At 35.0% G+C, this 13,193-nt stretch overlaps 1 protein-coding gene across 4 annotated transcripts in view; it reads left to right on the forward strand.

Annotated features, from left to right (window-relative positions):
• Positions 1-13,193, forward strand: part of VPS13B (vacuolar protein sorting 13 homolog B) — a 1,042,333-nt gene that overhangs the window by 525,473 nt on the left and 503,667 nt on the right. For all 4 annotated transcript variants that reach the window (XM_071207936.1, XM_071207935.1, XM_058275777.1 and 1 more), the window contains one exon: positions 6,671-6,905. In XM_071207936.1, coding sequence (XP_071064037.1) covers positions 6,671-6,905 — 235 coding nt within the window. The remainder of the gene's footprint in view (positions 1-6,670; positions 6,906-13,193) is intronic.

Consider the following 13,193-nt stretch of genomic DNA (forward strand, 5'->3'; position numbering starts at 1 on the left):
TCTAGGTATTAATCAAAAATTTTTACTGTAACTATATGATAAGAAGTAGACATATTAATATTCTACAATTTATGATATACTGGGAAATAGTCTTCTCTAGCCAGAATGAAGTAACAGAAATCAAATTTATTCCCCCACATAAAACAACCAAAAAATGGACAAGGCATAGGAGAAAATAACTTTTAAAATGCTGGACAGTAGACAAAGAGGGTCAGGGATCCCTGAGAGACAAATCAGCAAGACTTGGTGGCTAATGGATGTGGAGAATGAGAGAAAGGAGACAGTCTAAGGGGTTTTCCTAGTTTCAGTTTTGGTATTTGAGTGTATAGTAACACCATTAACTGATAGAAGAAATACTATTTAGGGTCAGGCACAAGTAGGGATTTCGAATATGCGCATGTATTTGAAATGCCTCTGAGTTATTCAGGTATCTATTAATAGGATATTCATATCAGTAGCTTAAAAGGGAGATTCTCAGTAGAGATATAATTTTAAGAGTCATCTGCAGATGGATAAAACCAGGAGAAAACAGGAGAACCAGCTGAAAGATAGCATGCCAAGTTGAAAGAACAATGGGCCCAGGAATATTATTTTTAAAGTAGTCAGTAGAAGAAAGTGTCTTTGAAGTAAGCTGTGAGGGTATGATCAGAAATGTAGTAAGGTTGGAGACTTCATGGAAGCCAAGGGTTTGGAGAATTCCAAGGAGCCAGTGCTCAGCGGTATCAAATCCTGAATGTTAACCATGGCCTTTACTTTGCTAATCAGTAATATGAAATGCTTAGATTAAACAATATTTAAAGTTATTTTCAATTCTTATATTCTTCTGGAATTCTTTTGGTTCTTTTGCTTGTTTTACAATGATGCAATGCCTTTATTAGCTCCATCAGTAATTAAGAACTTAATCTTATATGCCATTATGAATTAACTATAAATAGGGGGAAGCAGATTTGGCTCAACTAATAGAGCATCCGCCTACCATATGGGAGGTCCAGGGTTCAAACCCAGGGCCTCCTGACTAGTGTGGTGAGCTGGCCCACGTGCAGTGCTGATGCGCACAAGGAGTGCTGTGCCACGCAGTGGTGTCCCCTGCGTGAGGGAGCCCCACGTGCAAGGAGTGTGTCCTGCATGGAGAGCCGCCCCATGCAAAAAAAAGCGCAGCCTGCCCAGGAGTGGTGCTGTACACATGGAGAGCTGATGCAGCAAGATGATGCAACAAAAAGAGACACAGATTCCTGGTGCCGCTGACAAGAATGCATGCAGACACAGAGGAACACACAGTGAATGGACACAGAAGGCAGATAGTGGGGAGGGAGGGAAGAGAAATAAATAAAAAATAAATCTCTCTTATAAAGAAAGAATTATAAATAGGATAGTGATGTTCCTTGTTTTTACTAAGCCTATTGAGTATGAATTTGTATAGGTACAGGAGTACAAAATTAAATAACTTTGAATAGGTTATCTTGAATATGACCTATGGCCAAGGCACCTTGTGTGCCTCTCCCTAATCCCAGCCCAATATTAAACATACTGTATGTTTAGCTCTTTCCAGATGCTAATGTGTTATGGAAAATTTTAAAGGTAAAATTAGATTCTGATTAAATGATTAAAACCTATGTCCTAAAATTCTGAGTTTTTTAAAAACATTGTCTGTGTTCCAAGATGTTTTATGAACCATAATATAAAATAAAACCCTGAACGTGTCATCAGATAAAACAGAAAATCATAACTTAAAACCATCAAAGGATTATTCTTTCAGTGGAAGTTTGAGCAAATAAATGTGTTTGGAACCAGAGTTTCTGGAAAGTTGATTTTGGAGCCAAAGTTGGTATTTGCTAAGCCATCTTCCTTTTTACTTATTTTAGGGAGACTTACAGTAACAATATTTCCTATAATTTATTTGTTTTCAGGTAGGGTAAGGGTGTTGCCACATTTCATTGTAATGGGTTAGTTTATAATACAACCTATAATCTTAGTTAACCATTTTATAAATATGACCTTGGTTTGCGGTCTTTTGTTTAGCAATAGATTAGCATTTTTGCTTTTTAGCAAAAAATTAGCAATTTTCTCTGCTAAGCAGCAAAGAACCACTTTATTAAACTTCAAAAAGCTCCATTTTGATTCCAGAAACACATAATTGGCAATGGTATGCAGTTGTCAAAATAGAAATACTCTGGCCTGGAATTCACTAAGAAATGAGAATATTGCCCTGGTTTTTGCCAGACTGAACTTTCTTGCCTTTAACATTGAAGTTCATGTTGCCATCCTGTACATTTCATGGGTGTTTATTATAGTCTCTGAAGTCTTCTGAGTGCATAGTATGGTGTAATGGACTCTTTCATACTCAGTATCCTGGTCTCCTTCTTTTGCTAATACAGCTCTGTTATTCCCTCATGGAACTATTTCCCACATTTTGTGTGATTTTCTTGAGAGTGTCAGGCAAGGTTCCCAAGCACCATAAACCAGGTAAACTAGGCTAGTCAAATTCTTTCCCCCAGGAATTTATCGGGATCATGACCAGTGTTGTAATAATCATATTTTGCTTGAAACATTTGATGTCCAGTGAACTTCCTGGCTTATCTCCAGGATACTATAGAAAAAGACATTTCAGGTCAGACAAATCAACTCTCTGTCATGTTCATTGTAAAAGTAAGTTTTTACATTTGATGCTTAAAATTTTCACAGTCAGGATAATATTCTTATTTGTAGACACTGATCCAGTGACAGCCATTGAACAGTAGTTTGTTGAAGTCTGGAGTACAAATCTAGGAATCTTTTCATGTCTTCACTTTCAGGTACTTTATGGAAAAAGTATGGAGATCTGTAATAACCTGGAAAATGAGGAGAACCAAAGTTCACCTTTGAGGGTTTTAATTTAAGGCTCCAAATTGGGTATATTTAGATTTCTATTAAATATGAACTTACCCAAAATATTTCTACCATACATTGAATATTTATAAAATAGGAAAACTGATTTGGATGAAAGTTTATATATTAGTAGTGCAAAAGGAATACTGCTTATTTTGATGATACCTACATAGGTAGTTAAACCATACGCAACAACATTTTTAAATAAAAGGACCACAAACATCTTTTATAAATCCATGAGGGCTAATATAGATACAGATCTTGCATATAGTAGATATTGAGTGTTTGTTTTTTAACCTTATTTATTTTGTAAACATTTAGGGGCACTTACTATTTTAAATCTTTGTATCAATGCTCCAAAACTAAAGTTTTGGAGAGCTTAAATAACTTTTCTGGGCCCCACAGCTAGATTTGAACCCATTTGGCTGAAGAATTAGTGTTATTAATCACCCTGCCAGGCTGCCTCTATGGAATGAAATGATGAATAGCATGCATGAAACAATTACTTGAATTAATGTCAATATGTGACACTAATAAAAGTACTTGTGCTCATTGATTTAATAATTAATTATTGAGTACCTAGAATTTGCTAGGCACTGTATTATATACTGAATGAACATATAGAGTAAACAAAATTGTCAAAGTCTCTGGATTTATAGAGCTTACATTCAAGTGAATATTCTGTAAGAATATTCCTGTTTTTAAATCCTCTTGTTTTAAACTTTTTAAGGATTGGTACTATGTCTTTTGTCTCAGAATTCCTGACTTCCACCTAAGTTCATGGTAGATACTAAAGAATGCACAAATTAAAGAAAGAGAAAGTGAATGAAAATACAACCTGCAATTTAAAAAAATTTTTGTGTGAAATAGTTTCTGAAAGAATAAAATATGTTAATATGAAGAATATTTAATTCTGTAGAAATTTTGCAAAATGCAATTATCATTAAAGTTTCAAGTTTTAAATCATGAGAGATGGGTTACATGGAAAATGGGAAATAGTAATCTTATTTTAAAGGACTGAAAATATGCCACACTTAAAAACATTTAAATATAAAGTATTTTATATGATGGACAGAGAGTGAATTAAGATTTTCAGATGTATAAATGAAACCTATTGTAGACTCTCCTTTCTAAAGGCGTTGTGATCACAATTATAGAAAGTATAAATTAGAAAAAATCTAGGGTTAGTCAAACTTAGAAATGGGGGTTGGGAACATAATGGTGTATATCTTTTCCAATGGCACATAGATTTGGAACTAAAGATAAAATGCATTACAATCATTCTATTTATCAAATTAAGACTATCAAATAATTTTTACTTCATTGGTTTATCCTTTAATATATGATACTTAGATATGTAGCCCCTGACCTAATAGGAATCAAAATGGAGGTGCTTCTACTTCAAGAATTTGTAATAATCCCTTCACTTTAACACATGAATGTGTTCAATATTGGCAAAAGAACATGTTGCTACCAAAACTGAAATAAGATCCTTGAAACAGAAAGGATGTTGCTATGGAAAAATGAAGTAACATTCAGTGCAGCTGTGATGCATTAATGAATAGGATATTTTTTTAAAAAGATCATTTGTGTTTGGTGTGGCTCAGAGGGTCCCAACCAGATGGTTTCCATGAACATGATCTGACCCCCGGCTTGAGGACTTCTTACTGGCAGATTACTTCATTTTCTTTCCCTTGGATTGTCAGATCCTTACATTAATGCAAAATTTACTGCTGCAGATTTATATTCAGTTACATAAATCACTCAACATTTTACATTAAAACCACAATTTAAAAAATACTGTTTAACAGTTATTTTAAAAGTGTAAAAAGATTTATGTGATAGCTTTAGTATACATAATTAATGTGACATTATAATAATTTTGAGTTATTTGGATTATGTATATGTTTTGAGTCTTATCATTAAAGAAATCCCCACAACATATATTATATTTAGAAAGTTTATTTACCTTTTAGTGTTGTTTCATATTCCATGCTAATAAGCTGTCAATTCTGTTTGCATTGTTCAGGTTGTTTAAATTTGATGAAATAATTTATTTCTGAGTTAGTGGAATTTTGAAATATATTGTATATATTTTGGCAATTGTTTGGCAATTTAAATTTGTTTTTCAGGATATGTTGGTACATATTTTCCCTTTTTTGGCAACATTGTTAAAAGGCATTTTTCACCATAGAATTAATACTTATTTGAAGTGTTCATTACTGACTCTTAATAGTTTTATCTTATAACCAAAATAAATACTGGAGAATATGCTCATAGTGTTCCATTTTAAATCGGATGATCTAATGTCGCTAATGACTTGTGTTAAATATTTTAAAACATAAATGTAATATATCAAAGACAATATAGACTTCTATTTTGTGATCTTAAATCAACTACTTTACATACATAATTTTATTTTGCAGCTCAGATAATTCTGGTAATAAAGAATGAGCTCTTACTTCATGAACCAAGGCATTTATTCTTGCAAAGTTTTACTTATGTTTTTCTTCATTGAATTTATCAGGTTGTCTATGTACAGAAATGTTGAAGAAAAAAGATGAAACATTTTGCTTTATTCATCAGACTGGCAAATTGTTTATCATATCAAGGAATTCCAAGCCTGTTAGATATCATTATGTTCTCACTAAGGAAGATATCAGCCCCAAGAGAAGTGGTATTACTATATCCTTAGTTATTTTTTATAAAATACAGTCTCTTTACTGATGCAAATTCCTAGAATATACAGGAAACACACCTTGAGATAACACCTTTGTCTGCCAAATATTTTGCAGTAACAAGTTATATATAATAATTTCTTAACAAGTAATTCAAGTTAGTTCGGCTGTTAGGACAATTTGATAATCAGGTACAGAATATGACTTTTTAAGAGCCAACTAAGACTAATAGATTTTAATCTGCTATAAGACTTCTGAATTAGGAACTCATGATCAATTCAGGTTTTGGTTTGAATTTACTCAATCTTATTTTAACCAAGGGCCTGGCAAATTATAAGAAATTTCCACGGTAACATAAGTAACTATAATGGAGGAAGGAAAGAGTAAAAATTTTACGTGAAATCATAATTTAGGTTATAATTTGAAGGATGACAGAAGCAAAGAATAACTCACTGATTTTTACAGTCTGAAATTTCTTCATTATCATGTATCTGTTTGTATATAATAAATGTCATATATATGTATGTATTCTTGAATCTGCACACACACATATATATATATCTACAAAGAGAAAGTATGTTATATAAACATGTTCTTTTCAATGGTTGTCTAGTTACATAACTTGGCATTTTTTCTTATATTTCAGTCTGTAAGTAAAAAAAAAAAGACCAAATCTCATAGAAATAGGGTCTTTTAGTGTTATTATAATTTTTTAAATGAAAGTAAGAGCAATAAAATACTAGTCAATTCTAAGTCCTTAGATAGTGTTAATAAAAATCTAATGAGCTACAAAAGAAGGAAGATTTTCTCATCTTTTTTTTTTGCCTGCACATTTTCAGAACTCAATTATGTTTCTTGCAAAGGACTGTGGAAAGGGAGATATATTTTCATCTCATTCCACTCTTCCCTTTTGATCAAGTTAATAGCAAGAAAGAATACCTTTTAAAATATTTGTTGGGTTCTTTAATAAAAATAAATTCGTATTTATTTTTAATAAATATGAGAGACATTTTCCTCCTTTGAATTGCCTGTTTATTCTGGTAAAGAGATTATGTATTTGAGGGTTTTTTTTTTCCCTTTCCAAATTAGTCTAATCCACATATTTTAATTCTACTTTTGTTTTCCAGCTTGAAGTACAGTCTTGTTGTGTGTTCATCCCGAATGACAGTCTGCCTTCCCCAAGTACAATTGTATCTGGTGATATTCCTGGAACAGTAAGAAGTTGGTACCATGGACAAACCAGTATGCCAGGAACTCTTGTCCTTTGTTTGCCTCAAATAAAGATTGTTAGTGCTGGTCATAGGTCTATGGAACCTCTGCAGGAGATACCATTTGTTATCCCACGACCCATCATTGAAGAAGGTATGTTTAAAAATTCTTTCTATGGTTATTAGATACTGACATTTGTGGTTTTAAAAAAATACTCCAGAACATATGTAAATCGGTCTTGTCATGGAAATATTTCCATGTGCAAAGTAAATGAACTAAGTGAATCCATTTATTGACTCCATACCTTCAAATTATATATAAAAAGATGTACCTTGTGTACAAAATATCATATGCAATACAGTATAATCATTAAAATGCTAAACATAAAAAAAAAACCTAAAAAACATGCTAAACATAGAAAAACTTAACTTGGGATGAGAGTTTTTGTTTGTTTGTTTTTTGCAGGCAGGCAGGAGTTTATTGGGGAGCTCTCCCAATGGATGGGGTCTGAAGGTTAGATTTCAGCCTGCTCCTGGAAGGTGCAGATGTGAATTTTTACAATACATCAATAGGTGGGAAAATGTTAGCTTGAGGGGAGAGGATTAGACTCTGAGTATAGCCTCTGTTTAAAAATGAATTCTTCTCCTGCATGGCTTGGGGGGTAGTGGGCTAGGAGGTAGGGTATTCTTGGAGTGCAGGGGTCTGGAAGGGATGGGTCCTTATTTGCTCCATTCCCACTGTGATAAGACTTATCTTTGGGGGGAAATAGCTGTTCTCCGCCCCTAGGCATCTTGCTTAATGGACTGGAATGGAGTCACAGCCTTATGACCTCTTAATCATTGCAAACCTTGTAAGGGGGAAGCTCTCACATTCCTAACTCTTTGATTATATATATGTGATGAAGGACCTAAGTAATGGAAATAATGGGCAGAACAGAAGGATGAGAGGATTCAGGACATTGACTCCGCCTGGCTACTTCCTGCTCTCATGGGCAGCGAAGGGTTCCCTTCCATCCTGTCCAGTAGGTTCTCATTTCTGGTTCTAAAGAGGTTGGTGTTAGTATTCATGTAGCAAAAAGATGCCATTCACATATTCCTGAGTTGTTGATTGTATGATTCGGCCCAGCTGAGATTCAGTGTCCGGCGTTAGATGGGTATTCAGCAGTGGCAGGGTGGAAACTCCTCACCAGTCAGTTCAGTGTAGTCCCACGCCTGGGTTTTCAGCACCAAATGTTAGAGAAAAAATGATGCTCACTGGGACACGGAGGCTGAGGATTGCAGGCAGGCAGGAGTTTACTGGGAAGCTCTCCTAACAGAGGGGGTCTGAAGATTAGACTTCAGCCTCCCACCAGCATGGTGAGGGTCTGAAGAGAGACTTCAGCCCCAGGGTTGGTTTTATATGTTTGAATTAGATTGAATTAAGAATGATATGTTGGATGATCTTAATTTAGCCCACTTGAATGTTCTATATGAATTTATTATTTACATCAAACATAATTTATTCTTAGATTTCTCATTTATTTTAACAAAGTAAATAATCGTGTGATTACTGTGACCATGACTCTTTCTTCAATAAATAGTTGATTTCTTATATTGCAATGCTTTCAGTTGTAAATTCGTACCCTTCTGAACTTTGACATTCTTTTCAAACATTATGTGAACCTAGAAAAGTTTTAGTCACAAAATAAATAATGTAGATCTATATTTAATTAACAAGTTTCAAGTGTTTGACAGTGCTAAGCAGGTCAACACCTTGTTCATATTATTAGGATGTAAGGTATGAATCCTGATATCATTCAGATTGCTACAATATTTTTACTGAAAAGTAGATACTGTCTGTGTAATTTTTTTTTTTTTTAAGATTTATTTATTTATTTAATTTCCCCCCCTCCCTTGGTTGTCTGTTCTTGGTATCTATTTGCTGCGTCTTGTTTCTTTGTCCGCTTCTGTTGTGTCAGCGGCACGGGAAGTGTGGGCAGCACCATTCCTGGGCAGGCTGCTCTTTCTTTTCACGCTGGGCGGCTTTCCTCACGGGCGCACTCCTTGCGCATGGGGCTCCCCCACGCGGGGGACACCCTTGCGTGGCACGGCACTCCTTGCGCGCATCAGCACTGCGCATGGCCAGCTCCACACGGGTCAAGGAGGCCCAGGGTTTGAACCGCGGACCTCCCATATGGTAGACGGACGCCCTAACCACTGGGCCAAAGTCCGTTTCCCTGTCTGTGTAATTTTTGACTTGGGCTTTGATGTTGATTTCTCTCTTCTAGGTACTGAAATTTCTATAGCAAACTAATTTTCTTAGATATATCTGAAGTTAAACATAATTTTACTGTTAGAAATTAATGTTAATAATATGAATACCATTACCATAAAATCATAGAATAATAAAGGTTAGAAGGAATTTTTTAGAGTCCTTCTTATGTGATCTTTGTCTTGGTACAAGGATCTTTTCTCTACCATCTTGTACAAATCCGTATTCTGCTATTCACTTTTGGTTATGGAGGAATTCTTTGTTATTAAAACAGCTATTATATAGCATATCAAGGATATGCTTGCCTCATAAAGTGTGTTGAGTAGTGTTCCCTCTTTTAATATTCTGTTTTTAAAAAAATTCTGGAATAATTTTTTTTTTTTAAAGATTTATTTTTATTTATTTAATTCCCCTCCCCTCTCCCGGTTGTCTGTTTTCTGTGTCTTTTTGCTGCGTCTTGCTTCTTTGTTCGTTTCTGTTGTCGTCAGCTGCACGGGAAATGTGGGTGGCACCATTCCTTGGTAGGCTGCACTTTCTTTCGTGCTGGGCAGCTCTCCTTTCGGGGCACACTCCTTGTGCGTGGGGTTCCCCTACGCGGGGGGCACCCCTGTGTGGCACAGCACTCCTTGCGCGCATCAGCACTGCGCATGGGCCAGCTCCACATGGGTCAAGGAGGCCCGGGGTTTGAACCACGGACCTCCCATGTGGTAGTCGGATGCCCTAACCACTGGGCCAAAGTCCGTTTCCCTGGAATAATTTTTGTAAGATAAAATAATTCCTTGATTTTTAAAATTGAAACTCACTGATTTTTTAATAGTATTTTATTGAGATGTAATTCATGTATCATAAAACTCTTCCTTGCAAAGTATACAATATAGTGATTTTTAGTTTATTCACAAAGTTGAGCAACTACCCAAAATAAATTTTAGAACATTTTTCTCACCCCCAAGAGAAATGCTATATACCATTAGCAGTCATTTCCTAATTGCCATCCCCTTTGTGCCCCAACCCCTGGCAGCCACTAATCTACTTCCTATCTTGGAGGGATTTCCTATTCTATACATTTCATTTAAATGGAATCATAGAATATGTAGACTTTTGTTACTGGGCTCTTTAATTTAGCATGGTTACAAGGTTACAAGGTTGATTAATGTTATAGCATAGGGGTTCTTAACCTTTTTTGTTCCATGGACCCCTTTGCAAGTCAGGTAAAAACCATGGACCCCTTAGTAAGTCCACACCATGCTGTGTATTATTTAATAAATATATCACACCCACACCAACACATCCCCCCAATAATAATGTTTTTCTTTTTAATTTAAATTCAAGCTCACAGACCCCTTGATAAGAACCTTTGTTGTAGCATGTATCAATATTTCATTCTTTTTTTATGACCAAATAATATTCCATTGTATGGATACACCACATATTGTTTATCCATTCAGCAGTTGATAGGCATTTCTATTTTTTCCACTTTTTGGCTGTTATGAATAATGCTGATATGCACATTATTATACACATTTTTGCATAAACATCCAGTTTCACTTTTCTTGGGTAAATATCTAGGAGTGAAATTGTTGGGTTATATGTTTACTCTGTGATTAAGATTGAGAAACTGCCAGGTTGCTTACCAAAATGTCTGTACCCTGTTAGAATTCTCCAGTGATATAAGAGGACTCTGATTTCTCCATATTCTCGCCACCATTTGTTATTGTCTGTTTTTGATCATAGCTATTCTACTTAGTGTAGAGTTGTATTTCATTGGGTTTTGGTTTTTTTTTTGGTTTTTGTTTTTGTTTTTTTTTTTTTGGTACTGGGGGCCAGGGATTGAAATCAGAACTTTGTGTATAGGAAGCTGGCACTCAACCACTGAACCACATCAGCTTCCCTGAGTTGGTTTTTTTGTTTGTTCTGCTTGTTGTTTGTCTTTGTTTTTTTCAGGAGGCACCAGGAACTGAACCTGGGACCTCCCATGTGGGAGGCAGGCACTCTGGCTCAAGCCACATACACTCCTCTTCACTGAGCTTTGATTTCCATTTCCCTAGTGCCTAATTATGTTGAAAATCTTTTTCATGTGTTTATTGGCTATTTATATATCTTCTTTTTCTATTTAAATCCTTTGCCTACTTTTTAATTATATGTTTGCTGTTTTACTGTTTAGAGGTAAGAGCTCCTTGTATGCTCTGTGTATTAGACACTTCTTAGATGGATGATTTGAAATGTCCTCCCATTTTGTGGGTTGGCCTTTCGTTTTCTTGATGTTGTCCTATATATATACATACATAAATGTATATATACACACACACATACATATATATATAAATGGGTTTTGTTTCCATCATTATTTATTTGCTTATTTATTTTGAAAATTATGAGTTAACAAAAGTTATGAGTTAAGCAATCATGCATTCCATACAGGATTCCCATATATTACCCCACAACCAACACCTGACATGGTTGTGACATATTTGTTACAAATGATGAAAGAACATTGTTGTAGTATTACTATCTATAATCCAGAGCTTATATTTGGTTTGTTTTCCCCACAAACCATCCTGTTTTTAACACCATGTATTAATATAATATATTTGTTATAGTTCATGAGGGAACATTCTCATATTTGTACTGTTAACCACAATCCATCATTCACTTTGGGGTTCACTGTGTTATATGGTCCCCTGCCTTGTTCGATCCATGCAAAATGTATATTCAGTGGCTCTCAGTTTCATCACAGAGTTGTGCTGTCATCAACTCAGTCCATTTCAGAACTTTTCATTAATCCAAATGGAAACATCCCATACTGCCTTATGACCCTTAGCATTGATAGAGTACCTTCTTTGCCATTACTGTAAAAATATTTCAGTATTACTGGTAACTACAGTTTGTATGTTACATTAGTTGTATTTTTTCTTATGTATCTTCCTATTCTTAAATCTTTGTAATAGAGGAACATTCTTACATTTGTATGATTAACCACAATCATCATCCACCACCAAAATCACCATGTTATACAGTCCCTAGATTATCCTCTGGTTTTCTTTCAATTGATGTTAACCTCCCTAGGCCATCCCTTTCAGTCAAAATAAATCAGCAGTGTTATACTCACTATATATATTAGACACTTCTTAGATGGATCACTATTTATAGTGATTATACTCACTATAATGTGTTAACCATCAACATAAATTTCCCCACATTAAAAATCCCCCTTATTAAACATTCTACATACATTCAGCATCACCTCTTCCTTTTCAACCCATGTTCTATCTCCTAATAACCTGTACTCTGTAGTTAAACTCTGTGAGTTTACTCATTGTGCTTTGTTCACATTAGTGAGACCATACAATATTTGTCCTTTTGTGTCTGGCCTATCACTCAATATAATGTCTTCAAGGTTCATTCATGTTGTCATATGCATCCCAAATTAATTTCTTCTTACAGCTGAATAGTATTTCATTGTTTATGTATACTACGTTTTGTCTATCCATTCATGAATGGGCGTGACTGTGTGCCAGTGAAACTTTTATTTACAAAAACAAGTGACGGGCCAGATTTAGTTATCAGCAGTAGTTTGCTAACTCACATGTTAGTGCCTTACTAGTCATTTCTTCCTACAGCTCAGTCCTTTCTTCTATCTCAGATCATTTTATTTCTGCCTGAATTTCATGCCCTAGAGTTTCTTTTTGTGATTTGTCTACTCTTAGCACTTTCTCACTTTTGTTTGAGAATGTCTTGATCTTGCACTCTTTTTGAAATATGTTTTACTGGGTATACAGTTCTTCATTGACAATGATTTTCTTCTAGCCCATTTACGATATTGTTATGCTGGCCTCTGCTTTCCATTGTCCTTTTGAGAGATTTACTGTCAGTTTGCTTCCTTGAAGGTATTTTGTCTTTTCTCTCGGGCTGATTTGAGGATCTTCTCAGTCTTTGTGTTTTATACTTTCACTATAAATATCTGTTTACATTCCTAGAGCTGCCATAACAACCTGGGTAGCTTTAAAACAACAAAAATTAATTCTCTTACAGTTTAGGAAGCCAGATATCTAAAGATGGCAGCAGAGTTGGTTCCTTCCAGTAGCTTTTAAGAAGACTGTTTCATGCCTTTCTACTACCTTCTGGTGGTTGCTAGCAATCCTTGGTTTTCCTTTCCTTGTAGACATGTCACTCCAATCTCTGCCTCCTTCACAT

Source organism: Dasypus novemcinctus, chromosome 14 (assembly GCF_030445035.2).
Source record: "Dasypus novemcinctus isolate mDasNov1 chromosome 14, mDasNov1.1.hap2, whole genome shotgun sequence".
Taxonomy (NCBI): Eukaryota; Metazoa; Chordata; class Mammalia; order Cingulata; family Dasypodidae; genus Dasypus; species Dasypus novemcinctus.